This window comes from Gopherus flavomarginatus, chromosome 7, assembly GCF_025201925.1.
Source record: "Gopherus flavomarginatus isolate rGopFla2 chromosome 7, rGopFla2.mat.asm, whole genome shotgun sequence".
NCBI lineage: Eukaryota > Metazoa > Chordata > Testudines > Testudinidae > Gopherus > Gopherus flavomarginatus.
The window spans coordinates 61,383,567-61,410,321 of NC_066623.1; the positions used below are offsets into that span (position 1 = coordinate 61,383,567).

General features: G+C 47.4%; 1 protein-coding gene across 1 annotated transcript in view; it reads right to left on the bottom strand.

The window, feature by feature from the left end:
• Positions 1-10,542: 10,542 nt before the first annotated feature.
• The window catches only part of SHCBP1L (SHC binding and spindle associated 1 like), a 59,420-nt gene continuing 43,207 nt past the window's right edge, over positions 10,543-26,755 (bottom strand). Inside the window, exons 7-10 of the mRNA XM_050963567.1 lie at positions 23,209-23,362; positions 14,228-14,478; positions 13,420-13,542; positions 10,543-10,846 (exon numbers count right to left, since the gene is read on the bottom strand). Coding sequence (XP_050819524.1) covers positions 10,610-10,846; positions 13,420-13,542; positions 14,228-14,478; positions 23,209-23,362 — 765 coding nt within the window. The 3' untranslated portion in view covers positions 10,543-10,609. The remainder of the gene's footprint in view (positions 10,847-13,419; positions 13,543-14,227; positions 14,479-23,208; positions 23,363-26,755) is intronic.

Here is a 26,755-nt window from a genome sequence, read left to right on the forward strand (position 1 = left end):
GCAGCTGCACAAGCACCGCAGTGACTAAGCCTAAAAGGCTCTACAGAAAGCAAATTATGTCCTGCCTGTTCTCAGCCACCACACCGTAGTGTGGCTAGGCACAGAGTTTGGAGTTGGACAGGCATGTTAATACTCCTATCCTTTCAAGAAGCTGTGATTTCATTCCAGAAATGCCCAACTGGCCAGAAAGCGCAGAACAGGGAGACCTAAGGATGTGGATTTCATTCAGCTGGCCCAGGGGCTAAGTCCTGAAGTTTGAAACCATGTTAAAAAAATGGAATCCACAATCCAGATCCAACATAAGCAGGCCCTCTAAGGTAAGCCTCAGAGAGAATACCTCCCTTCCAAATTTTCTCCTTAGTGATTCCACTGCACACACCTTTTGAAGAAGTAATCGGGGAGGAATGGGTGTCTCTTGGAACAGAGAAGCGATCAGAAAACCTAAGGGTGGCTTCCATGACCTCCATGAGTTCATTATGATGGCGAATGAATGGGCCTCCACCTAGACCTCAGTTTAGAGGTAGAAATTCTCAATTTCCAGATGAATGTCTTGTTTTTACCACACACAAATAGATATGAGGGAGGGTGCTCTAGGGATACTTCCTCAAGCTAAAGGCCCTGCCCCCTCACTTCTTCATCCAGTCTCCCATAACCAGTGACCCCGCAAAGCGTTAGCAGGTCTGAAATGAGATTTCCCATCTGGACATAGGAGTGATGGATGTTCCCCCAGAAGAACACTTCTCAACGTTTTGCTCCTCCTCCTCCATTGTTCAGAAGTGCACTGGAGGAGTCAGGGCCATACTCAACCTCTTCAAAAAGAGATGAAGAAAATTCTGGATGGAGTCCCTGGCTTTGATGATGACATCCCTGTCTCAAGGCTACTTCCTAACCTCAGTGGATTTGGCAGACTCAACCTCCACATTACACCACAGGCTTTTATGATTTGTTTAATGGCACAGATCACTACCAGTACTGAACACTGCCATTTGGTCTCTTGGTCCCCAGCGATTTTATGAAGATGCTGGCAGTGATCATGGGTAGGCTCAGATCCCAGAGTATTCACCTGTATCCCTTTCTGGATGAGCCCTGTCCCACAGCACGTAGTGCCATGATCCGGACTCTGAATCTTCTGCGAGCACACAGATTTGTGATAAACATAAAGAAAAGTTCCTGGATTCTGTTGACAAGGATTATTCATCTGGATGTGGAGAAACATGTTAGCAACACTGATCTGTCAATCATCACTCAACAGATTCCAGAAGATTCAGGATCTGATATCCATGATGGACCAGTGCATGAGCCCAACCATAGCTGCACGGCTTTAGCTACTGAGCTTCCTGGTCTCATGCACTGGAATTTTCCCAGGGCAAGGTCACATATCAGGTGCCTCCATGGCCTTTCTTCTGAAAAGACGGTTACTCACCTTTGTAACTGTTGTTCTTCGAGATGTGTTGCTCATATCCATTCCAGTTAGGTGTGCGCACGCCGCGTGCAAGTTCGTCAGAGACTTTTTACCCTAGCAACACTCGGTGGGCCAGCAGGTCGCCCCCTGGAGTGGCGCCGGTATGGCGCCTGATATATACCCCTGCTGGCCCGCCCGCTCCTCAGTTCCTTCTTGCCGGCTACTCCGACAGTGGGGAAGGAGGGCGGGTGTGGAATGGATATGAGCAACACATCTCGAAGAACAACAGTTACAAAGCTGAGTAACCGTCTTTTCTTCTTCGAGTGCTTGCTCATATCCATTCCAGTTAGGTGATTCCCAAGCCTTACCTAGGCGGTGGGGTCGGAGTGAGACGTTGCGGACTGCAAAACCGCTGTGCCAAAAGCGGCATCGTCTCTAGCTTGCTGTACCAGCGCATAGTGTGATGCGAAGTGTGCACAGAAGACCATGTGGCAGCACGGCAGATTTCCTGTATGGGGACATGAGCCAAAAACGCGGCCGAGGAAGCCTGAGCCCTGGTAGAATGGGCGGTAAGGGGTCCCATTGGCACACTGGCCAAGTCGTAACATGTCCTGATGCAGGACGTGACCCAGGATGCGATACACTGGGAGGAGATTGCCATGCCTCTCATGCGTTCTACTGCCACAAACAATTGTGGTGAACGCCGGAAGGGTTTAGTTCTCTCAGTGTAGGGGTAGGCCGTTTGACCTGAGGGTAGAGTCACTCCAGGCCCTTGATAAATCTTGACACCATTGGGTGAGAAAATACGGACTTGTCAGCCTCGCCTGGGTGGAAGGTGGATATAGCCGCGAGGTGGACGCGTAGAGAGGAGATCGCCAAGCCCTGCTGCTTGGGAGACCACACGTAGTCCAAGATGGTGGGGACTAGCACGGCGAGTGGATCGTGGCCGTGCTGACTGCACCAGCAGCAGAAGCGTTTCCATTTCGCTAGGTAGGTTGAACGCGTGGAAGGCTTCCTGCTGCCCAACAACACTTGTTGTACTGCATCGGAACAGCGCAACTCGGACTGGCTTAACCAGCCAGGAGCCATGCAGACAGATGGAGGGACTGTAGATCTGGATGGCGCATCCTGCCGAAGTCCTGCGTGATCAGGTCCGGCCAAAGAGGTAGGGCAATCGGATTCGCCAGGGACAGATCGAGCAGCATGGTGTACCAAGGCTGCCGCGGCCACGCCGGAGCAATCAGGATGAGGCGGGCCTTGTCTCTCCGGACCTTGATCAGGACTCGATGGACGAGAGGGAAGGGTGGAAAGGAGTAGCAAAGACGACCCGTCCACGGTATGAGGAACGCGTCCGACAGGGAGCCCGGGGAGCGACCCTGTAGAGAGCAGAACACCTGGCATTTCCTGTTCGATCTGGAGGCGAACAAGTCTATCTGGGGAAATCCCCACCTCTGGAAAATGACATAGAGGATGTCCGGACGGATGGACCATTCGTGGGACAGAAAGGATCTGCTCAGGTGATCCGCCAGGGTGTTCCGCACTCCCGGGAGAAAGGAGGCCACTAGATGAATAGAGTGGGCTGTGCAAAAGTCCCACAGACGTATTGCTTCCTGACACAGCGGGGAGGACCGGGTCCCACCCTGCTTGTTGATGTAATACATGGCTGTTGTCTTGTCCGTGAATACCGCAACACAATGACCGTGCAAATGGCGTTGGAATGTCTGGCATGCTAGGCGAACGGCCCGTACCTCCCGCACATTGATGTGAAGAGTCAACTCTCTCTGTGACCACAGACCCTGTGTACGCAGGGTCCCCAGGTGCGCACCCCAGCCCAGCGATGATGTGTCCGTTGTCAGGGACACTGATGGCTGTGGGGCGTGAAACGGTAGGCCCGCACACACTTGGGAGGGCGTTGTCCACCAGCCTAGGGAGCCTAGAACATTCGATGGAATCGTTACGATTGTGTCTATGGCATCCCTGCCTGGTCGATAGACCGACGCGAGCCAGGTCTGCAACGGGTGCATGCGGAGTCTTGCGTGTCTGGTGACGAAGGTGCATGTGGCCATGTGCCCCAGGAGAGCGAGGCACGTTCGAGCAGATGTGGTCGGGAAGGCCCGCAGGCTTGTGACCATGGACACTATGGCTTGGAATCGGTGCCGGGGAAGGCTGGCCATCGCGAGGTTGGAGTCCAGCACTGCCCCTATGAATTCTACGCTCCGCGTAGGCACCAGAGTGGACTTGTCCGGATTGATGGTCAGGCCTAGGCTCGCAAACAGCTCCGTGATGATGGTGATGTGCCCGGTCACCTGCTCTTCCGACGTGCCTTGAATGAGCCAGTCGTCGAGGTAAGGGAAGACATGGATACGACGACGTCGCAGGGCAGCAGCGACGACCGCCATACACTTGGTGAATACCCGGGGGGCCGAGGAGAGCCCAAAGGGGAGGACCGTGAACTGGTAGTGGTCCTGATTCACCACAAAGCGGAGATACCATCTGTGCGGGGGGAAGAACGCAATGTGGAAGTACGCATCCTTCATGTCGAGAGCGGCGTACCAATCTCCGGGATCCAGGGAAGGGATGATGGTTCCTAAGGTTACCATGCGGAACTTGAACTTTTTGATGAATTTGTTCAGGCCTCGCAGGTCCAGGATGGGTCGTAGGCCCCCTTTTGACTTGGGGATTAAGAAGTACCGGGAATAAAACCCCTTGCCCCTTAGCTCCTTTGGCATCTCCTCTATAGCCCCAATGGACAGGAGCTTGCGAACCTCCTGGACGATAAGTTGCTCGTGAGAGGGGTCCCTGAAGAGGGACGAGGAGGGAGGATGGGAGGGGGGTGGAGAAACAAACTGAAGATGGTAACCAAACTGCACCGTGCTCAGGACCCAACGATCCGAAGTCAGCTGGGACCATGACGGTAGGAAGTGGCGGAGGCGGTTGAGGAAATGAAGTGGATCCAGAGAGGGGATTGGTAAGCTGCTCTAGGGCGCACCTTCAAAAGTTCGCCTTGGGTCCCTGCGGTGGCTTTTTGGACCCAGAAGTGTTACCCCTTTGAGGACCTGACTGCCGTCTACAATTTGGCCGGCCTCGCCTCCGGCTGAAATCTTGTCTGGGGCGAGGCGGGGGGTAAGTGTGCTGATAGTAGGGGCGGAATGGCCTTCTCTGAGTCTGGGGCGTGTGCATTCCCAGTGAATGCATGATGACCCGGTTATCCTTCAGGCTCTGCAGCCTGGGATCCGTCTTTTCAGAGAAGAGGCCCTGCCCGTCGAATGGCAGGTCCTGGATCGTGTATTGTAGCTCCGGCGGTAGTCCGGAAGACTGCAGCCACGATATACGGCGCATGGCTACGCCCGACGCCAGACTCCTCGCTGCTGAATCTGCGGCATCTAAGGACACCTGCAGCGAGGTTCTGGCGACCCTCCTGCCCTCTTCCAGGAGAGATGAAAATTCCTGGCGTGAGTCCTGGGGGAGCAGCTCTGTAAATTTGCCGACAGCCTCCCAGGTGTTGTGGCTGTAACGGCTCAGGAGGGCCTGCTAGTTCGCCACACGGAGCTGAAGGCCTCCAGCAGAATAAATTTTACGGCCCAGCAAGTCCATGCGCCTGGCTTCCCTGGATTTTGGCGCAGGGGCCTGTTGGCCGTGGCGTTCCCGCTTGTTGACTGACTGTACCACCAAGGAGCAGGGAGCGGGGTGTACGTAGAGGTACTCATACCCCTTGGATGGTACCATATACTTTCTTTCCACGCCGCGGGCAGTGGGTGGAATGGAGACCGGAGACTGCCAGATGGTGTCCGCCTTTGCCTGAATCGACTTAATGAAGGGGAGGGCTACCCTGGTCGGTGCCTCCGCCGAGAGGATGCTTACTACCGGGTCCTCTACTTCCGGGACTTCCTCTACAGGAAGGTTTATGTTCTGGGCCACTCGCCTCAGCAGGTCCTGATGTGCCCGGAGATCGATCGGCGGGGGCCCTGATGAAGACGTGCTCGCTACCGCCTCATCCGGGGACGAGGACGAAGACACCCCAGGGAGGAGTGGTTCTTGCACGGAAGCCTCGTCCAGAGGGGCCTCCGTTTCCCGGGCATCCTGCTGCCCCATGGTATCCATGGGTTCTTCCTCCATACCTGAGGGGGGGGGGGGGCGCGACTGATTGTGGCCTCTGGTGCACGACGCTCCGATGGGTTGGAGCGAGCTTGTCCCGAAGGTTCACCCTGGGCTTGGTGGTATGCCCAGGGCGTCCAAAAGGACCACTGAGGTGGACTCTGGTCCGTGCGGGCATGCACATCCGAACCCCCGTAAGAGGCGCTGTCCATATGGGAAGAAGCGGACGAGTGCCTCGAAGGCCATGGAGGAGCCGCCGATGACTGTGGTAGGCCTCTGCGCATCCCGACGTCGCTGCGCGGTGCCGGTGAACGGTACCGGGAGTCATGGCAGTACCGTGATCTAGACCGGGACCTGCTACCGGCTCGGTGCCGGGAGGTCGACCGGTGCCGTCCACTGCCGTGCCGGGATCGGCTGCGGTATGAACGTCGGTGCCGCGATCTAGACCGGTGCTGAGAGTAGTATGATGGCGACAGGGATCTTGAACGGTGCCGCGAGTACGACCGGTGCCGCAGGTAGCGGTCCCGGGACTGTGAGCGGCGTCTAGATCTCGAGCGGCGATGCTGGGAGTGGTCCCTCGATTTGGAACGGGACCGATGTCCGGTAGTACCCGGCGAATGCGGCCGTACCATGGCGGGCTTGCCCAGCGATTGGATAACCCGCACCGGCGGTGCCGGTGGTTGGGCCAGCTCGGGCTCTGTCAATGCGATGATGTCGTGTGCCGCTGAGAAGGTCTCTGGCGTGGAGGGCGCGACAAGCTCGACCCCTGTCCTCACCGGGGAGCTGAATGGCACCAGACTCAACGGTCTCTGAGGGGTCGGAGTCGACGGTGCGACGACGCTCGGTGCCGCGGCGGATGACGGTGCCGGGTGGTCAGGCTTTGAGGCACGCTCTGACTGTGGTGCAGTTGCAGGCACCGCAGGAGCCCTGTGCTTTTTGCTCCTCGGGGAGAGGGAGCAGTGCCGGCTAGGGTGCCGGGCCAGTGCCGAGCGGGAAGTTGGAGCCGGCGCCGGGCGGTCCGGAGCGGAGGCGACACTTGGTCCCGGTGCCGGAGTCGGTGCCAACGGTGGGGGAGTCAGCGCTGCCTCCATCAGGATCTGCTTCAGGCGACTGTCCTGCTCCTCCTTCGTTCGGGGCTTGAACGCCTTGCAGATCAGACACTTGTCCACAAGGTGGGACTTGCCTAGGCACCTCAGGCAGGAGTCGTGCGGATCTCCTGTTGGCATTGGCCGATGACAGGCCGCGCAAGACTTAAAGCCGGGTGAACCAGGCATGGGCCCCGGCACCGCGGGGAGGAAAAAGGGGCGAACCCCCGATCCTCAGTATAACTATTTACAACTATACTTACTTAACTTTATAACTACAACTAACACTATAATAACTGAACTATATACACTAGACTGCAGAAGAGTGAAACGCTAGGAAGGTGGAGAACGGTTAGCCGTGCTCCACAGTTCCAACGACCGACACGGGCGGTAAGAAGGAACTGAGGAGCGGGCGGGCCAGCAGGGGTATATATCAGGCGCCATACCGGTGCCACTCCAAGGGGTGACCTGCTGGCCCACTGAGTGTTGCTAGGGTAAAAAGTCTCCGACGAACGTGCACGCAGCGCGCGCACACCTAACTGGAATGGATATGAGCAAGCACTCGAAGAAGAAAGTATGTGACCAATCCCTGGAGCGCATACAAAATCAGGTACTAGTCCAAAATCAGATTGACTCCATGAGATGGGCAGTCCCGGGCAAGTTCCACAAAGCAGTCTTCATATGCCTTCCAGACACTCAGGTTCTTACCAATGCTAGCCTAGACAGATGGGAAGCACATATGGAGCCTGGGGAAAGGAATGATAGCATCAATCTCTTGGAGCTCAGTCAGTCAAACCAGCTATTCTGAGATTCCAGAGCCATGTGGAAGGCAACTACATCATGGTGAGTCGGACAGCATGACAGTGGTTGCATACATAAACAACTAAGGAGGGAGAAGCAGGTTGCTCTACATATAGAAGTGATAGAGATAAGTGTGTGCAGAAAAGATTCTCTGTTGCATAAAAATAATCCACATAAAAGAGGAACTGAACCAAAAGGCAAACTAGCTCAGCCATTACAATCTCAACAACCCAGAATTACTTTCAATCTGATCACACAGATATTCCGTTCCCTTCAGCTGACCGACTTGCCAATCACAAGAATACAAAGTGGCCAAAATACTTCACCTGGGAAGCAGATCCAAGTCTATGGGAACAGATGTTTTGTCAAACAGATGGCCTCAAGGCTGACTACGCACGTTCCCGCCCTTCTTTCTCATAGGGAAAATGAGCCAAAAGATGTGAGAAAAAGCAAGGGTGATGTTAACTCTACACTGGCCATGGAGACCCTGGTTCTCTGACATGATAGATCTAAAGCTGAAACCACCATTGCAGCTACTGGTGAACTCAAAACATCCTTTATCAAGGACCATTTCTCCATCTGGATGCAGCTCATCTTTACGTGACAACCTGACTGTTAAAAGGGATGTGTTAGCCACATGTGTGGCATATCTTCCAAAGTGATGGAGACTCTGCTGTCTTCTATGAGAGGTTCCACACTAAAATCCTATTTCTCAGGCTGGACCAAATGTAGCAGTTGGTGTCGAGGACAGAGTAAAAGATCATGGGACTCCAGTTAAATTGGAATTTCTTCAGAAAGCAGAGGCTAAATGTTCATGCCAAGCACTGCAGCTTGCTAGGTGTCAGCCTTTCATAGTGTACTGGTTTGCATTATCCTCTGGCTCCCTGGCCAATAAGCCTCAGGTATCCAGGTTCCTCATAACAGTTTCACTGGCCAGATCAGCTGTCAAACTGATCTTCCTTAAGTGGGACCTACCACTGGTGTTGAAAGCCCTAACCATCCATCCTTTTGAGCCTTGGACATAGCTGTATCACCATGTTACCTCTCCATCAAAACCGGTTTTCTAGTTGCCATCACAACCACCAGATATGGCTGCTAGTTCTGGAACTCATCTATGCATGAACCTTGTTGTGTGTTCCATGATGGTAAGGGTGGTGCTAAGAATTTCAAAAACATTCTTGCAAATGATACTGCGAGGTGTGACACTGAGCGGATGAAGAATGACTACAGGACACTGGGAGTACAGATGAAGGAGTTTGGAGCACAGGAGGTATTCTCTTCAATCCTTCCTGTCAAAGGTAGGGGCCCGGGCAGAGACAAGTGCATAGTGGAGGTGAATGCCTGGCTGTGAAGATAGTGTCGCCAGGAGGGCTTTGGCTTCCTCGACCACAGGATGCTATTCCAGGAAGGACTGCTAGGCAGAGATGGCGTTCACCTTTTGAGGAGGGGAAAGACCCTATTTGGACACAGACTGGCTAACCTAGTGAGGAGGGCTTTAAACTAGGTTTGACGGGGACAGGTGAGCAAAGCCCACAGGTAAGTGGAGAACATGGAGACCTGGGAGATGGGTCAAAAATAGGAGGGAGCATGGGCTATAATGGCAGAGAGAAAGGAGGATCAGGGCAAAACTGGAAGGCAAGATCAAATCAGTATCTTAGATGCCTATATACAAATGCAAGAAGTATGGGTAATAAGCAGGAAGAACTGGAAGTGCTAATAAATAAATACAACTGACATTGTTGGCATCACCGAAACTTGGTGAGATAATACGCGATTGAAATGTTGGTATGGATGGGTACAGCCTGCTCAGGAAGGATAGACAGGGGAAAAAGTGAGGAGGTGTTGCCTTATATATTAATAATGTACACACTTGGAATGAGGTGGAGATGGACATAGGAGAGAGAAATGTTAAGAGTCTTTGCGTGCTGAGAGGCTAAAAGGGGTAAAAAAACAAGGGTGATGTCATGCTAAGAGTCTACTACAGGCCACCTAACAAGGTGAAAGAGGTGGATGAGACTTTTTTTAAACAACTAACAAAATCATCCAAAGCCCAAGATTTGGTGGTGATGGGGGACTTCAACTATCCAGATATATGTTGGGAAAATCACACAGCGGGGCTCAGACTATCCAATAAGTTCTTGTACTGCATTGCAGACTTTTTATTTCAGAAGGTTGAAAAGGCTACTGGGGGGAAGCTGTTCTAGATTTGATTTTAACACATAGGGAGGAACTAGTTGAGAATTTGCAAGTGGAAGGCAGCTTGGCTGAAAGTGATCATGAAATCATAGAGTTCACAATTCTAAGGAACTGCTTGCTTCTTCCCATAGGTAGCAGAATTGTGGGAGATGCTGGGCTGCAGAATGGAAAATTTCCTACCTGATCATTTTATCTGCTAGCAGCATCTTCCACAATTCTACCCGCCCTGGATGGCTTGTCAGCTGAGGGTGAACATCTTATTTGGATGTTCCAAGCAAGGATTTACTGTACATAGTTATTTGGTTGGCATTGGAATTATTGTTACTAATTTTCTATAAGTTTTTACACAGCTTTTGAATGAATCATCTGGCAGTAGACGGGAGAAGGGGGTGTAGCTAGCACAGCTATGAACTGCCTCTGCAAACTGCAGCCAGGAGAGAAATAGCCCATATATAGCAAAATTGTGGAAGAGACTGCTAGCAGAAAGAAAATTACCAGGTAAAAGGTTTTCCATTCTCTACATTTCCTCGTTCAGCTCTACTGATAGTAACCACAATAGAAGGGTCACTGTGAATAAGTTAGCACCGGCATTTTAGCCAGAGTTGTCTAATCCTAGTCAGAGTAGGTCTGGATAATGACTATGTAAGGGTGTTCTGCATTAGTGCTCAACTGTTATTGCCAATGCAGCTCTACCAGTGGTAGTAACAGTGGAGAAACTAAGGATCAGACTACTGTAGACACAGGTGGCTGTTCAGTGTTATAAAATGACCTTTCCTAGCCTCCTGAGAGGAAAAGTATCTGTTCCCAATTTAGACTATTAAGTCAAAGGGGACACATTGTAACGCAAGACTGAAGGTGTGTGTTAGAGTTAGATGCTCTAAAAGTTAAAGCACAGTAAGGGCAACTCTAGTCATTTTCCATAACATTAATTCAAAGAAGCATTTAAGACTAACAGTCTTCAACTTGGAGTACTGTTGCTTTAATTTTTATTAACAATTTTTATATATCAAAACATACATCAAATGCATGTTTAACTATGAACTATGCTGAGACCCTTGATATCATCTAGTGTGTTACTACTCATCTCTAGGCTCAATTCATGCATTAGTTTGGAAAGGATATCTTCCTCTGCATCTCCTGATGCAGTAAATTCTAGTATCCCTCCTGTAGTAGACAGTTGGTCCGTAGGTTGAAGGATGGTCACTCCATAACCATTGTTACTATAAATGTGATTATTTTTCATCTTCAGTTTAGGGACAGGAACAACCTGTTAAGGATTCAAAACAAACTAGTTTTGAAGGGTGCATTGTGCTCTTACACACCTAAAATATGGCATAAAAGAATGCTTGCACTGTTCACATTCAAAAGAAACACATTTTCCTTTATAGTTCTTAGTTATTTCTCTCAAAATGGCAATGCCTTATCCCAGATTTTTAGACCCTCTCATAACTGTTAAAAGGAGCAATCTAATTCAAATCTGAAAAGACTTAACAAATACGTTTTAACTTCTAAAACTACTGATTTTAGTACTAAGACTACAGTTTCAATTTATTTAAATTTGATCTAACATCCTTTGAAGCTTCCCACTTTCTACTGTTACTATATTTAAGCACGTATCTTTCACAAAGTATAGTATAACTAGTAGCTTGCAATCCATTCACCATAGCCAGCTCTGCTGCCCTAGCAGTTGTTCACAATGGGACTGAAATTGTCAATCTTCCATTTTTTTGATTGAAATTCTAATACTTCTCAGCAGTTTGATAGCACAGCTACACAAGACATGTGACCTATTCCATGTCCAACTTACTATTTAGTACAGATACTGACGAGAGAACATTGTGAAAAACTGTTTTGCTGAGAATGTGAACATCAGGAAATTCATGTATTGCTTATGTATGTATGCATTTATTCCTTATGTATGTATTTTTACTCCTACAGCAAAACCTATACTGTAATTGTCTCAATGATTACCAGACCAGTCTTGCTCAATTTTTTTTAAGTGCCAGTTCCTACAAGCTCAGCCTGGTACCTGAGTGATTAACCATTGGAACAAACTACAGTGGGAAGTGATGGTTTCTCCATCTCTTGATGGCTTCAAATCAAGATTGGAGGCCTTTATGGAAGATGTGCTTTAGTTCAGTTAAACAACTTGTTGGGTTTCACACAAGAGTAACATGGTGAAACTCAACAGCCTGTGATCTACAAATAGTCAGAGTAGATGGGACCATTAGTTTCTAAGTCAAACTACAAAAACAAGCTGTATTGGCTCATGGGCAAAACGCTATAGTTCTAACAAAAAAACAAACAAACAAAAAAAAAGATTAGCCTGTTAGCACATACTAAGTCTTACAGATGGGAACTAAAATGTGACAAAAGTTGACTAAGAGGACCTACAAAAAAAATCATGAACTCAGGGTAAATTCTTAACTGTTGAGTAGAGCAAGTGAGATCATGTGTAACAACCAGTCAAAGCAGTAATAAAGGGAAACTTCTTCACACCAAGGCCTTCTCTTCAGTGGAAAAAAAGGTATATTGCTAATTCAAGTTAGCTAACCTGAGGTACAATTCTAATGCAGGGCTTGTCTGCACTGCAGTGAACTTGAATGTGATGGTGCTTAAGTTGAATTGGCTGGCCCATCAAGAGGTATAAGTTCAATTGAGCTCAACCCATTAGCTGCTCTCACTACCTTTATGGAGAGTGAATGAATGCAAACTCCACTCAAATGGCAACCTCTACTGATTTCCCATTATTCCTTTGTGTGCACAGAAAGGAAAGACATGTTCTCCCACAATTCACTGGGAAAGTCATGGAGCACCTCATATTACTGCAGCACAAACCATGGAATATAACCTCAGAAATCTTAAGTGCCACACGAGTGAGTGCAGTGCTAGTGTGAACACAGCAGCTTGAGTGTTTTGCAATGTGGCCATTCACTCACACTAAGCTAACTCAAGAAGTAACTTGAGTGTAGATAATTCAAAATAATTCTGCAGTATGTAGTTTTCACATGAGTAAGGCTATGATTTTGTCATGGAGGTCGCAGAAGTCACGGATTCCATGACTTCCCAAGACTGCCGTGACTTCAGCCCGCAGTGGCTGGGAGCTGCAGGGTACCCTCACGGGCAGCAGAAGAACCCTGGAGCTCTGAACAGTCCCCACAACTTCCTAGTGACTTCCAATTTTGTTGTGGATATTTTTAGGGTTTCCGTCAATTTTTTTTTATTGTCTGTGACCTGTCCGTGACTTTTTACTAAAATATTCATGACAAAATCTTAGCCTTACATATGAGGTAGCAGATTGAGTTAAAAACTATAGTGGATCTTGGGACTGCCTCTTTCCCCTAAAAACACACCTTCTGTGCTGCCTCAAAAGAAGCTCATGCAGCAGGGACACTCCACCATTCCCCCCGAAGAAGCATGGGCACAGGGACCCTTTCCAAGATAGCCCTTCCAACCACCACCACCACCGCTGCCCAGCATACTAGCCTCTCACTTTCTTAGGTACCAAATGCCCTTACTCACAGTTAGCTCTCAGAGCCCTGATGCATAGCACTTCAGTAACTGCTGTACATTTGGTGTCTAAGAAGTTGAGAAGTGTGCTGGAACAAGAGAGGTTACCTGATAGGATTCATGAAATTCCACACTAATTGTTGGTAGTCAAGGACTTAGCCACTGGATTCTTGAATTAGAAATTTTAACTAAAGAAATGCAATTTTTAGAATAAACATGACGTTCCGCATTTCGTTAGCTTCCACTAACTTCTGCATTTGCAACAGTACAGCTATTACTTTATAGAAGTGTCAGTTACAGTTGCTAGGAGAACACAACACAGTTAGTTACCTTAATATTAATTCCACCTAGGGCACCCTGTGAACTCTCACTGGTTTTGAAGTTATTGCAGTGGTGAATTTTGTTACCCTCCAAAATGGCTGTGCTTCCTGGGTGCAGCTCAACACCAGCACCCTGTACATTAAAATCAAAAAATTAAATCTTGAAACTAAGGATTGCCACAGGAAAAGCATTCAGAGTACAGTCAAGTACGTAAAAAGTGGTTCTGAAATTTCGTATGAATATAAGATGTCAAAATTGGTCCACTGCAATTTATTATAGTGAGGAATGGAAACCCATAAAACTATGCAATTATGGGGCCTTGCAACTCCTGCTCACACTGGAATGAAGAATGCAGTGGAATCTTTTACTATTCATTGCTTAGCATTTATTACCTTAAAATTACATCTTCAGGGATATATTTTAGTCTCTACATCAAAGTGATTTACATGTAAAAAGTACCAAGCATGAAAATATTGCTTAATAATTCTGTTTGGTTTTTAATAAGTAGGAAAGCAACTCCCAGCTAACACTTAATTCCAAAGGTGAGGATAGCACTCTACCCTAGTAACACCACAAATAAAACAAGGCTGCTGCCCTGAAGAGCTTAAAGAAATTTGCTACAGAAAATTGGAAGTTAACTGAAAATTACATGTAAGTTTTCAAAACAGAATTTGAACTTCAGGTATTTCCACTTGCAATTCAACAACAGTATTTGTCCTTTTTTTAAAAAAAAAAAAAAGCTGCTATATGCATGTTAACATTTTATACTTGCTTGTATTATTAAATTTATTTTTTGATATTCATGCAGACTCAGTACCTGAGCTCCAGTAATCTCACTGTTTGTAATAGTCAGAGAAGCTCCAGTAAGCACACAGACTCCAGTTCCTTCACATTTCAATATACAGTTTACAAAAGTCATATGACCAGATTCAACCACCACAATACCATCAACAGTCCCCTGTTGTACTAAAGTGAGATGCATTAGTTTCACATTTTGGGCTTTGGATACCACAAAACTCTCATGAGTAGGCTCTGAAATGATCACAATTTCTTCTGGCTTCCCAGCTCCTAGTTGAAAGAAGAAAAGCACTGTAAACATTTATTTCCACACTATACATAAAGCAGTGAATACCTTTTTGCTGTTTGATTAACTGTTACAACGTTTGGGTTAAAATGAGTATTTCTCAGTTAGGTGTTTTTGGTTTTATTTTAAGTACCAAATTAATTACAACGAATGACTTGCGTGTAAAAGAACGACTCTCTCCCTCCCTCCCATCCATCCATCCATCGCCCAGTGGTTTGAACATTGGCCTGCTAAACCCAGGGTTGTGAGTTCAATGAGGGGGCCATATAGGGATCTGGGGCAAAATCAGTACTTGGTCCTGCTAGTGAAGGAAGGGGACTGGACTCGATGACCTCCAAGGTTCCTTCCAGTTCTATGAGATAGTTATATCTCCATATTTTTTTTGTTTAACCTTTCATAACTGATGCTGTTGCTCATGTCCATTCCAAGTAGATGTGTGTACGCCACATGCATGATTGCCTCTCTAGTCCCTCGAGGAACCATCTAACCAGGGGGTTAGCAAATACTGACAGCCCCGCTGCACCCAGGTGGAAAGAGGAAATAAGAGCCAGATGCACCTTGATCAATGAGACTGCCAGCCCCTGCTGCTTTAAGTAGAGTACCTACCCCGGTATAAAAGAGATTGAAGACTGCGGCGGAGGGGTGCCCTTCTGCGAGGACCAAATAGAGAACCTTTTCTGCTTGGCCAGATAAGTGGCATGAGTGGAGGGCTTTCTACTGCCAAGGAGAATCTCCCAAAGTAAATCAGAGTATTGGAGCTTTAATGAGTTTAGCCATGAAATTTCCACGCTGTGAGGTGGAGATGCCAGGTTGGGGTGCTGGAGGCAGCTGTGGTCCTGCATGATAAGGTCTGGAATCATGGACAAGGCCATGTCCACCAAGAGGTGTAATAGCGTGGAGAACTAGTGTTGGGGAATCAAAAATGTCTTGTCCTGCTGGACCTCGAAGAGGAACTTGTGGACGAGAGGGAAAGGCAGGAACGCATACCGCAGGCACCCCATCTGCGAGAAGAGAGAGGCATCTGTGATCAAGCTGGGCTGTGGTTCAGGAAGGAGCAGAATTGCTGGCACTTCCTACTGTTCCATGTTGCGAACCAGTCTACCTGGGGAGACCCCCACCTCTGGAAGATATTGCTGACGACGTCCGGGCAGAGAGACAATTCATGGCCATGAAAGGATCTGCTGAGATGATCGGCTAGTTCATTTTGTGAACCCGGCAGCTATCATACCTCCAACTGTATTGAATAGGTGATGCAAAAGACCCACAACCTGAGGGCTTCCTGGCACAGGGGAGAGGAGAGAGCAACACCATGTTTGTTTATATAGAACATCACTGTGGTGTGGTCTGTCAACACCAATACACATTTGCCCTGGAGATGGGCCTGAAACGTCTGACAAGCTAGACACACCGCACACAGCTCCCTGATGATGTGCAGCGATAGTTCTGCCTGGGATCATAGACCTTGAGTTCTGTGGTCGCCCATGTACACACCCCACCCCAGCAACAATGCATCTGAGACTAGCAAGAGCAATGGCTGAGGTTTGGAGAAGGATACTCCTGCACAAACTACTTGTGGACTGAGCCACTAGTGGAGGGATTAGAGAACCCGAGGAGAGAGCGTGACCAGTCTGTCTAGATGGTCCCGGTTCAGCCTGTTTCCTTGAGCCAGCCATGCATGAAGGGGACGGAGCTGCAACCTTACATGCTGCATCATGTATGGGCAAGCTGCCATATGTCCAAGCAATTTTAGGCAGTTTTGGGCCGTCGTGTAGAGAACAAGTGGAGACCTTCTATGATGGTGCTCACAGCCAGAAAACAAGACTTGAGCAGGAACACCCTGGCCTGAGTGGAGTCCAAGAGGGCCCCAATGAATTCTATTCTCCAAGTGGGAATTAAGGTTGACTTTGCCACGTTGAGAATGAGACCGAGTCTGAGAAACATTGTACGCACCAGGTTCACGTGTTCCTCCACCTGGTCTTGAGATGAGCCAGGAAGAGTGATGCTTTCAAAGAAAAGCTGCCACAACTGCCATGCACTTCAAAACCTAGGGGGCCGCTGATAGGCCGAAGGGGAGGACCAGGAACTGGTAGTGCACGTTGTTGACCACAAATTGCAGAAACATTCTGTGGAACAGGATTATGGAGATATGGAAGTACACGTGCTTCAAATCAAGGGTGGCATACCAATCCCCGGATCCAGAGAGGGAATGATGGAAGCCAGGGAGACCATCCGGAACTTCAATTTCTTCAAGAATCTGTTGAGGTTTTGCAGGTCTAAAATGGGCCTTAACCCACTCTTGGCATTGGGGATTAAGAAGTAATCTGAACTCCAAAGGAACCTCCTCTACCCCCCTGAACTGTAGGAGTGTTTGTACATCCGGTACTAGAAGTTGCTCGTGAGAAGGGTCCCTGAAAAGGGATGGGGAAGATCGGTGGGAGGGAACAGAATTGGGGAGAATATCCCAATTCTACAGTGCTCAAAACCCAGTGGTCTGAGGTTATTTGAGCCCAGACATGGTAGAAAGGGGATAGATGGCTCACAAAAAGAGAGGAAGGATCCAGGTATTGAACTGGTGCTCCATCCTCGGGCACCTCTTCAAAAGTTCGGCTTTGAGCCCAAAGGCTGCTTAGCCTGGCCCTGGCCGGAGGAGGACTGAGATGGGCATCTCTTGTTACTTCTGCCCTGCTTCCTGCTATAGTCCTGGCTAGGAGGGGCAGAGTAGAAGCATCGGGCGACCTGGGGCTTTAAATGGCTTCCTTTGAGGGGCTGGTATGTGCAGCTCCATAAACTTGAGGGTCACCCATGAATCATTAAGGCGTATGAAGCCTTGAGTCTGTTCCACAAAGAGGCCGGAGCAGTCAAAGGGCAGGTCCTAGATTGTATTGTGGACCTCATGCGGGAGCCCTGAGATCTGCAGCCAAGAGCTGCACCTCATGGCTATGGCAATGGCCATATTGTGGGTGGCAGAGTCTGCTGAGTCCAGGGCAGCCTGAAGAGAGGTCCTGGCAACCACCTTGCCCTCCTCCAGGACCGCCCCAAAGTCGGAGCAGAAGTCAGCTGGAAGCAATTCCTGGAATTTGACCAGAGAACTCCAGGAGTTATAAGCATAGTGGCTCAGGACCACTTGTTGGTTCACTATGCGAAGCTGGACCCGCCCCCCCGGTGGAGTAGACTTTCTGACCAAAGGTTCAGCTTCTTCACATCCTTGGATTTGGACGTAGGCCCCAGTTGCCCCTGCTGCTCCTTGTGGTTAGCTGCCTCTATCACCAAGGTCCCAGGCTCGGAGTGGGCAAAGAGGTGTTCGTACCCCTTAAATTGTACAAAGTGTTTACACGCCACCCCCTTGACAGGATGGAGGCAGGTGTGTGCCACAGCACCTTGGTGGTATTTTGTATAGTTTTAATGAGGGGAAAAGCCACCCTCAGGGGCCCTTCAAGAGCCAGAATGTCCATCATTGGGTCCGTGTCCTCAGAGGCCTCCTCTGTCTGCAAGTTCAGGTTCTGGGCCGCCCTCCTGTCCATAGCAGGAGTCCATGGAGTCCAAAAGGGCCACTGAGTCAGCCCCTGCCACTGTGGCAGCCAGGACAATATAGGCACCAGCTGCCCCTTGTCCTGCCTTGGGCGGTGCTGGGAGCAGTAGTGGCTATGCTGGGATGTGTAGGAGTCCATCTCTGAGGAGAAGTCTGAGCCTGACCACGGCAGTGCGGACCTAGACAGTGCCGGGGAATGGTGCCGCAACACAGGCTTGCTCCTATGACGGATGAGTGCTGATACCACTGTCTGTGCCAGAGCAGAAGCCAGTGGAGCAGGAGACTGTGCAGTCATGGCGATCAGGTCCCTTCATGCCTCAAAGGTGTCTGGTGTGAAGGGAAGATCCAGTTCCTCCTCTAGCTCCTCCTGCACTGGGAAGTCCACCAGTACCAGACTCGATGGACCTTCCCAAGAGGCCAGAGTCAACAGTACCAGCATAGACAGGCCCAAGGTTGGTCCACTGTCTTAGTAGGGAAGTGCCCCATCTGCTCTTTTTGTGTGCCACTGAAGACTACGAGTGGTGTCTCATACTGGAGCTGGTTCTCGGTGCCAGGAATGGTGGTGCTGAGGCTCCCTAGATGAGTCCTTTTTCGGTGCCAGGGCCTCTCACACTGGGGCCGGCATACTAAACACCGAAGTGCCCAGCCCTGGGTCTGACACTGTCTGGGCTAGCTGAGGGCAAAGGGCTGACTTCATCAAAAGGAGTTTCAGCTGAAAGTCCTGCTCCTTTTTGGTCCTGGGCTAAAGCCCTTGCAAATTTTACTGTTGGACTGGTGTCCTTCTCTCAGGCACTTGATACAGGAGTCATGTGGGTGTCCCTTGGGCATGGGCTTGAGGTAAGACCCGCACGGCTTGAAGCCCTGAGACGGAGGCATGCCTTAGTCCCAGAGATGGGATTGTGAGGGAAGGGTAACCCCCAATGTAAACTTAACTAATTACAACTATACAAACTATTTATAGAAAGAGATGAGAAGAAAATCCACTAGGGAATCACTTGTGAACGCAAGAGAGAAGCTGCTCCAATGACCATTATTGGTGGTAAGATGGAACTGAAGAGGCGGCAAGTCAGCAGAGACCTATATACGGCGCCACTTCAGGAGGCTCCACAGCCGACATGACAGGTACCACCAGGGAAAAACCTTCCAGTGATCGTGCATGTGGCACGCACACACTTACTTGGAATTGACATGAGCAATCATTCAAAGAATTTAAGTTATCCAAATTTGTTCCCTCTCCAGATCTACTTGTTTGTATGTGCCATGTTGCACTGAACAAGGACCTAATAATGATACACATTTAACATGCTGGTCAAATGCCAGGTAAAAATAGCAAAACACTATTATGCTTTCCTCAATCTTAGTTCTATAAGCCTGGTGCTCAAAACACAGAAGTTCTGAAGACATGGAGAAACAAGTATCACTGTGCAGACAAATTCTGAGAACTCTATTTGTTAATGCAATATGCAGCTGTAGTGCTGTCTGTTAACAATTGAGCATGACCAGGGAAGCAGTAGCAGAAGAGATCTTTAGAATCCACCTTACTGCTCCATTCTAGAAAATGTATCCGGAGCTTGGTCTCTCACAAATGGTCAGCTTCTGCAATTTGCCCAAAGAAATGAAACTTCTTTCTACCTGTTAAGTTCCACCAATGGAGAGTCCTGAGGATTTAAAGAATATTCAGCAGAGCTCCTATATGATTAATATTTGGAGTGTATTTTGCTTCCAACACCACTAGATATCTGCAAGCTCCTGGCACCAATGAATGACTTTAAAACATCTCTCTCTATATCAAAAAGGTTCACATGTCAGAGCTGATGTTATTGGCATCCAAGACTTCAGTACTTATAGAAGTCATAGGCATAACAGTCATGGACCCTGATCTGTTCTGAATTGACTTTATTGTGGAATTTATTCCTCATTTTCCTGGCTTTGAGACTAAAAGAGGTCTATTCTATTACTTCACAGGACAGCTGATTCAACATCAGAGTCGAGTTTGAGCTTTTAAAGCCTCTTTGAGGATGGCATAAAACCTCTGCTGCTTACTGGTGCAGACCTGATATTTGAAGGCTCTGCACACAGTACAGCAGTTTGGGGAACAGGCTTACTGCAAGCAGAACAAATAGCAAATGCGTATGTCTGCCTCAAGGAACCAGGAGGGAAATGACATACACTGCTTAAATCCACCTTTCTTATCAGAATCCTTGGAAGTGTGATCATCCGGGATCAAAAAATCTGAGAACTCTTAAGTTCAAAATAAAAATGAAATGTGCAAGGCAACAACCGTTTTACCAAATGTCATAAGTTAAAGTTTGGGGTGAAAACAACAGAAACCTATTGAGAGGGCTGGATCTACATAGCCTTTTGCAGTCCATGCTATGAACATCTGCTATGAGAGTACACTGATGTAGCGTTAAAGAAACTGATTTGCAGGAGGATCACAAAGTTCAGCCACAGATCTCAAGTTTGAATAGGCCGAGGCCACCTCAAAGAACCTTTTTCTCTATTCTGAGTTTACTGACCGTAATGCTACATTAACCTATTTTGCATTTAAAATACCTAACGGATCAGCAAAGATTTTTTGAAGGGATGTTTTGAAGTGGTCTGATGCTGTTGCCTGTTAGTGATCTTTAGCAGAGAGTTCACTATTTAGATAGAATACATGATACTGGTAGTATAAGTGTTTGTTAGTGATGGTTACATTATTTACAAGTAGTCATTACACTCATAAGTAGCTCCTCAAAGACCTTGAAAGAGAAGATGATGGAATCTGGTTATACTGTGGCATAAAACAGGCAAGCCCATTAAGGCAAAGTGCCTGATGTAATCAAGAACTTCCTCTGATACAGAAGAATAAAAAATCCAAACTAGGAACCCAGGAACAGGTATAAAGCAGCCAACATTAAGAGTACGGTTACACTAAGAGTTTACAAATGTGCAGCTGCACTGCTGTAAACTCTCTAATGGAGCTGCTCTAAACCAACAAGGGAGAGCTCTCCTGTTGGCTTAACTACTCCAGCCCCCGTGAGTGACAGAAGCTATGTAGGTGGGAGAAGCTCATCCGCTGACATACTGCTGTTCACACCGGCGCTTATGTCAATGTAACTTATGTCGCTCAAGGGGATGATTTATTCACATCCCTAAGCAACATAAGCTTTGCCAGCATAATCTGTAGTGTAGTCATAGCCTTAATTTCCTTTCTCATGGATGTTTTGAATGAATGACTCAATGGCTGAAGACATAGTGCACACATGTATTATGGACACATTTAACCTTGGCGGATGTGACAGATAGGATCTAGGAACAGACAATTTCAGTATACCATTCTTGAGCATTAATTCATTAGACCTACCTGCTCTGAAGTCTCCTAGGACCATAGAGACATTTGTTCACCTAAAGCAAGCAAAGCAGAGAGGCTGGGGACAGAGGCTGCCATTTTGGAGACCAGGGTAGACAATCGCTCAGAGGTATGACACAAAGTTACAGAGCTAGCCAGCTTGGGTAAGCCGTAAGAGGAATACTTACTAGCATATCTTCTGTTTCTCATCCATTTTAAGTAAACTCTCCTGAAGGGAAGGCCTGACTAGATTTAAGAGAAACCAGTCTAGGGAATAATCTGGAAGGTTGAATGGGAGTTTAGAACTTGAATTGTCCACAACTGGGATGCAAGAGGAAGTTTAAGTGCACCTGGATTGTTGCCAAATAACTTTCCAGAATGCTATTGATTAATTAATGCTTATTCAAGTGTGACACTAGTGGAAATCTATCAAGTTGTGGATTGACTAGGATTTCAGAGATATCTTCTTCTCTAAGGTCTTGCCAGATGAAAAAGAGTACTTCTAGATGCAATGTCATCACTTTAAGAGGAAGCCATTCAAGTGCTGAAAGATGAGATGGAGAGTACTTTAAAAAATAAACTGTTACAGGTACCAAAGAGTGCAAAAACCTGTCAATGTCAAAAACAGATTCATTCTTTCTCCAATAAATAGAGCTTCAATTCTGCACCTGAAATCAGCTGCACGTGTACATGACAGAACTGAAGTTAAATAATTTGTGCCTGACATTTTGCACTTGCACTGAATTGTATATGCATGATTGGCATGCCAGTTTAGACCCTATTAAAAATTAGGGCCAAGGGTCATCTTATACCAATACTAAATGCATCAATACTATTGGTGTTGGCCAAGCTAAGGAAAATTTTTCCAAAGGCTTCAGTGAAGAGGGACATATACTTTGGGGCTAATTATTGAGTTTTTAATTTTAATTTTCAGTTCCTTCTTGGTTTAGTAACCTGAAGGAAAAAAATCTAGTTGTTAACCTGTCAAAAAAGGATATAAAAAGTTTTAGTCCTCACATTTACTACTTCCATCTTCACTTGTTAACTAGGAATGCTGCCGTTTATCAACAAGACTACTACATTACTGGTTTCTTAACAATGAATAAGGCTAAGATTTAGTCATGGGTATTTTTAGTAAAAGTCATGGACTGGTCACGGGCAATACACAAAAATTCACCATCCGTTATGTGTCCATGACTTTTACTATAAATACCTCTGACTAAATCTTAAAGGGGCTGCTCATGGGGAGCAGTCATCCTGGGGAGCTGCTGCTGGGGGGTGCGGGGCCAGCTCCAGCACCGGCTGCACCGGGGATGGATGCCAGGGGCCACCTGGGGAAGCAGCTACTCTGGCCGCTTGGGGACTGTCACCAGGGGTCACCAGTAGCAGCTGCACTGGCCATCTAGGGCCTGCTGCTCAGGCTGTCCCCAGGGCCACTCCAGCAGCGGCGAGCTGCAGAGCTGCTCCAGGAGGGGCCAGTGTAATTGTCCCTAGGGCCACCTGAGCAGCTGGCCCTGGGGTCAGCCACACTGGCCCCCACAGAAGTCACAGATTCCATGACTTTCCACAACCTCCGTGACTTCTGTGACAAACATGGAGCCCTAACAATTCTTGAATGAATATATCACTAAATTCCTTATATACTGTATTCAGTTGCACAGTATTTTAAACCGGGGTGACCAACATTTTATTCTGTCTAATGTTTTCAGATTCAGTGTTACTAATCCCATTAGAATTCCCAGTGGATTCCCTCTGCCTCCCTATTTACTTGTAGTAATTGCTGATCTGAAAGACTGCTTTATATAGTTACAATTTGTAACATATTAAAAGTAAGTAGAATGCACTGCTGACCTTGAATAATAATATCCTCAGTTAACATGGACAGGTTTAGAGCCTTATATTCTCCCGGGAAAATGACCACATTATCGCCACTGTAACAGCTATCCAAAGCCATGTTTAAATTATCATGCTGTTGAAGCAGTGTGTCAACAGAAAGATCCTTAATCTGTACAGGAAAGAGGGAGCAACGACTATTAAGACAAAACACACACAAACACCATGAAACGTTTGAATTAACAGCCAATCTTTTGAAATCTGCTGCGCTGTTTTCTTACAGTGTCATTTACCTTTGTAGAGTTCATTTCAAACAGCAGGACTGCATGTTGGATGTGGAATCCCACGTTCCTGCCCATCCCAATTCCCTGTGGAACATTCTCGCGCTTTCCTGGCTGCAGAGAGCAGCATAAAGGGAGTGACAAAAATGAATCTGCTCCTTTCCTGCCAGCTGCCATCTTTTCTATAGCTAAGCTTTCTCCTTCATGAGACCCTGTCTGATCTCCAGCCCCCTCCTGCTCTTTCCCTCTTGACTTCGGGATTAGTTGCACAAAATAGAGAAGGCTGCATGTTTGGAGTCATTTGGCTAAACTGTGGCAGCTGATCCCCACCAGTAGCTCCCCTTCCATGTTCTGTTGCAAGAAGAAAATCTTCAGCCCATGTGGAGACCAAGGAAGAATGCACCTGGTCCCATGTCCCAGAGGAGACTCCCACCATTGCTGCTCCCCCTTGGCCCAAAACTCTTCATTGGAGGTGGTCAGAATGGAGTATTGGGGAGGGGAAACTCAACCTTCATGTGAAAGGTAACAGGCTGATGGTTGTTGAGAGCTCGAGAGGAGGGGGAAGAGAGATTAGGGAGTGAATGTGATATGGCTCAGTGCCTGACAGTGTGCATGATGGGTGCATATATGTCATAGGGTGGCTGGCCCTGACTCCCCTTATATGTACCTGTGACAGGATTCTTTAAGGAGAGCAAAGCCATCTAGGCAGCTAACTAACTAAAACATACCTGGGCCTGATAAAAGGCTCAGTTGAAGGGAAGTGCTCCCAAAGACTCTAGCACAGTGGTGGGCAGCCCGTGGGCCCCACGTGGCCCACCAGGGTAATCCGCTGGCAGGCCGCAAGACAGTTTGCTTACATTTGCACAGCCGCCTGCAGCTCCAAGCTTGCCATTCCCGGCCAATGGGAGCTGCAGGAAGCAGAGAACAGTACATCCCTGCAGCCTGCACTGCTTCCCGCAGCTCCCATTAGCTGGTAACAGCTAACCGCAGCCACTGGGAGCTGTGGGCGGCCATGCAAATGTAAACAAAGTGTCTGGTGGCCTGCCAGTGGATTACCTTGACAGGCTGCATATGGCCCGCAGTTGCCCCACCACTGCTCTAGCAGGAGGATAACTATGGCCTGTTCATCTCCAAGCTGACACATGAAAGGAGTAAAAAATGGGCCAGCTGGCATAATCCTGCTCCAAGAGGAGTTCTATGGATGCACTTATCTGAGATGCATGAGTTTGCTTTGCATGTTAACCCAGCTCTGGGATGGGTGCTAGGAACTCCTGAACTTGGAAGAAGATGCTTGTCAGCATTAGCCCCCAGGTCAGAAGAAGGGTTGGAGTTGAGGGGCTTAATGAGATGCAGCTTTTTATACTCCATAAAAAAAAAAAAGTTGTTAAAGCGTCACAAAGAGTGTATCTTGTTCTGTTCCCAAGTCTGAGTAAATCATTGCATGACCTCAGCAGGACTGCAAGGTCCATACCATGCCCCAAGTGGGCATGCTTAATGACATCTACCTGTTACAATATACTATTGGCATAAAGAAAAAGTAAATGATGAAGGGAGGAGGAGAGAAAGATAAGGGGAGGGATTAGTAGAAGGAACAATTCATAATTGGGGCCCTACCAAATTCACGGTCCATTTTGGTCAATTTCATGATGCTAGGATTTTAAAAATTGCAAATTTAATGATTTCAGTTATTTAAATCTGAACTTTCAGTGTTATAATTGTAAGGGTCCTGACACAAAAAAAGGAGTTGTGGACTGGTTGCAATATTAATGTAGGGGAGGTTGCAGTATTTCTACTCATATTTCTGTGTCTATCAGCACATGGTCATAGATTCCTGGAGTAACAGTACAAATGCCTTTCATACCAGACAAGGTGGGTGAGGTTATATCTTTTATTGCATCAATTCCTGTTGCTGAGACAGACAAGCTTTCAAGCTTACTCAGAGCTCTACTTCAGGTCTGGGAAACATACTCAAGAGTGTCACAGCTAAATACAAAGTGGAACAGATTGTTTAGCATAAGTAGTTCATACATATTTCAAGGGACCATTCAAGGTGAACAACCCTGCAGTGATAGGGGGGAAAGGAAAGGCAGAAGGGAAAGCCAGCTGAGGGGACTGTTAGTGGGTTATAGATCGTTGTAATCTATAAATCCAGTGTGTCTACTCAATCCATTATTTTTAGTGCCTTGCAAAGTTATGAATTTAAGCTCCTAAGCTCATCTTTTGAAAGTGTTGTGAAGGTTTCCTTTGAGGATGAGAACAGATAGGTCAGATACAGAGTGATCATTTTGTGAAAAGCATTCAACCACAGGTGATATGGTGTTTTTTTTGTCTTTTATCATTTTCCTGTGTAAGTTCATTTGAGAGCATAGTGGGGTTTCACTCACATATTTGTTATTGGGGCATTGAGTGCACTGGATGAGGTACACATGTTGTGATAGGTATGTGTAGGACCCATGGATCTTGTAAGGTGTGGGGGTGTTGATCACTGTAGCAGTGGAGACACATCTGCAGGTTTTGCATCTGTTGTTGTGACAGGGTCTGGTGCCACTTTGAATTGGTATGTTTTGGTCTGTGGGGAATTTGCTTCTGATTATGAGCTCAGAGAGGCTGGGGGACTGTTCGAAGGCCAGAAGAGGAGTTTCAGGAAAGATATCTTTCAGGATGTGGTCCCCATCAAGTATGGATTGTGGATGTTTTGATGGTACCTTCATGTGGGTTTCAACGTTGAGTGTTAGGTGACAATTATGGGGGTGTGGTTAGAGGAGGGTTTATTTCTGTACTGAAGCATGTTCTCTCGGGGTATTTGGATGACCTGTTCCATGAAGCAATCTACTTCTCTGGTGGAGTGTTCTTGTTTGATGAAGGCAATTTTGCGTGAATTGAGGTGTATACCCAGACTCTCTCCTCAGAGCATATTCTGTGGTATCTGAGTGCCTGGCTGCAGATAACAGATTTCTTGGTGTGTTTAGGGTGCCTACTGGATTTATGAAAGTAGGTATGGTGACCTATGGGTTTCTTGTATATAGTTGTCTGTAGGGTTCCATTGTTGAAGCTGATAAGGGTGTCCAGGAAGTTGATGCTAGTGTGGGAGTGTTTCAGAGAGAGTTTAAGGGATGGGTGGTGGTGATTGAAGTTGTGGTGGAAATCTATGAGGGAGTTTAAGTTGTTGTCCAGATGATGAAAATATCATTGATGTATCTCACGTATATCATTAGTTTCTAATGCATTCATGCCAGACAGAAGCCTTTGAGCTTTAGGATGTTTATGTAGAGACAAGCTTCTTG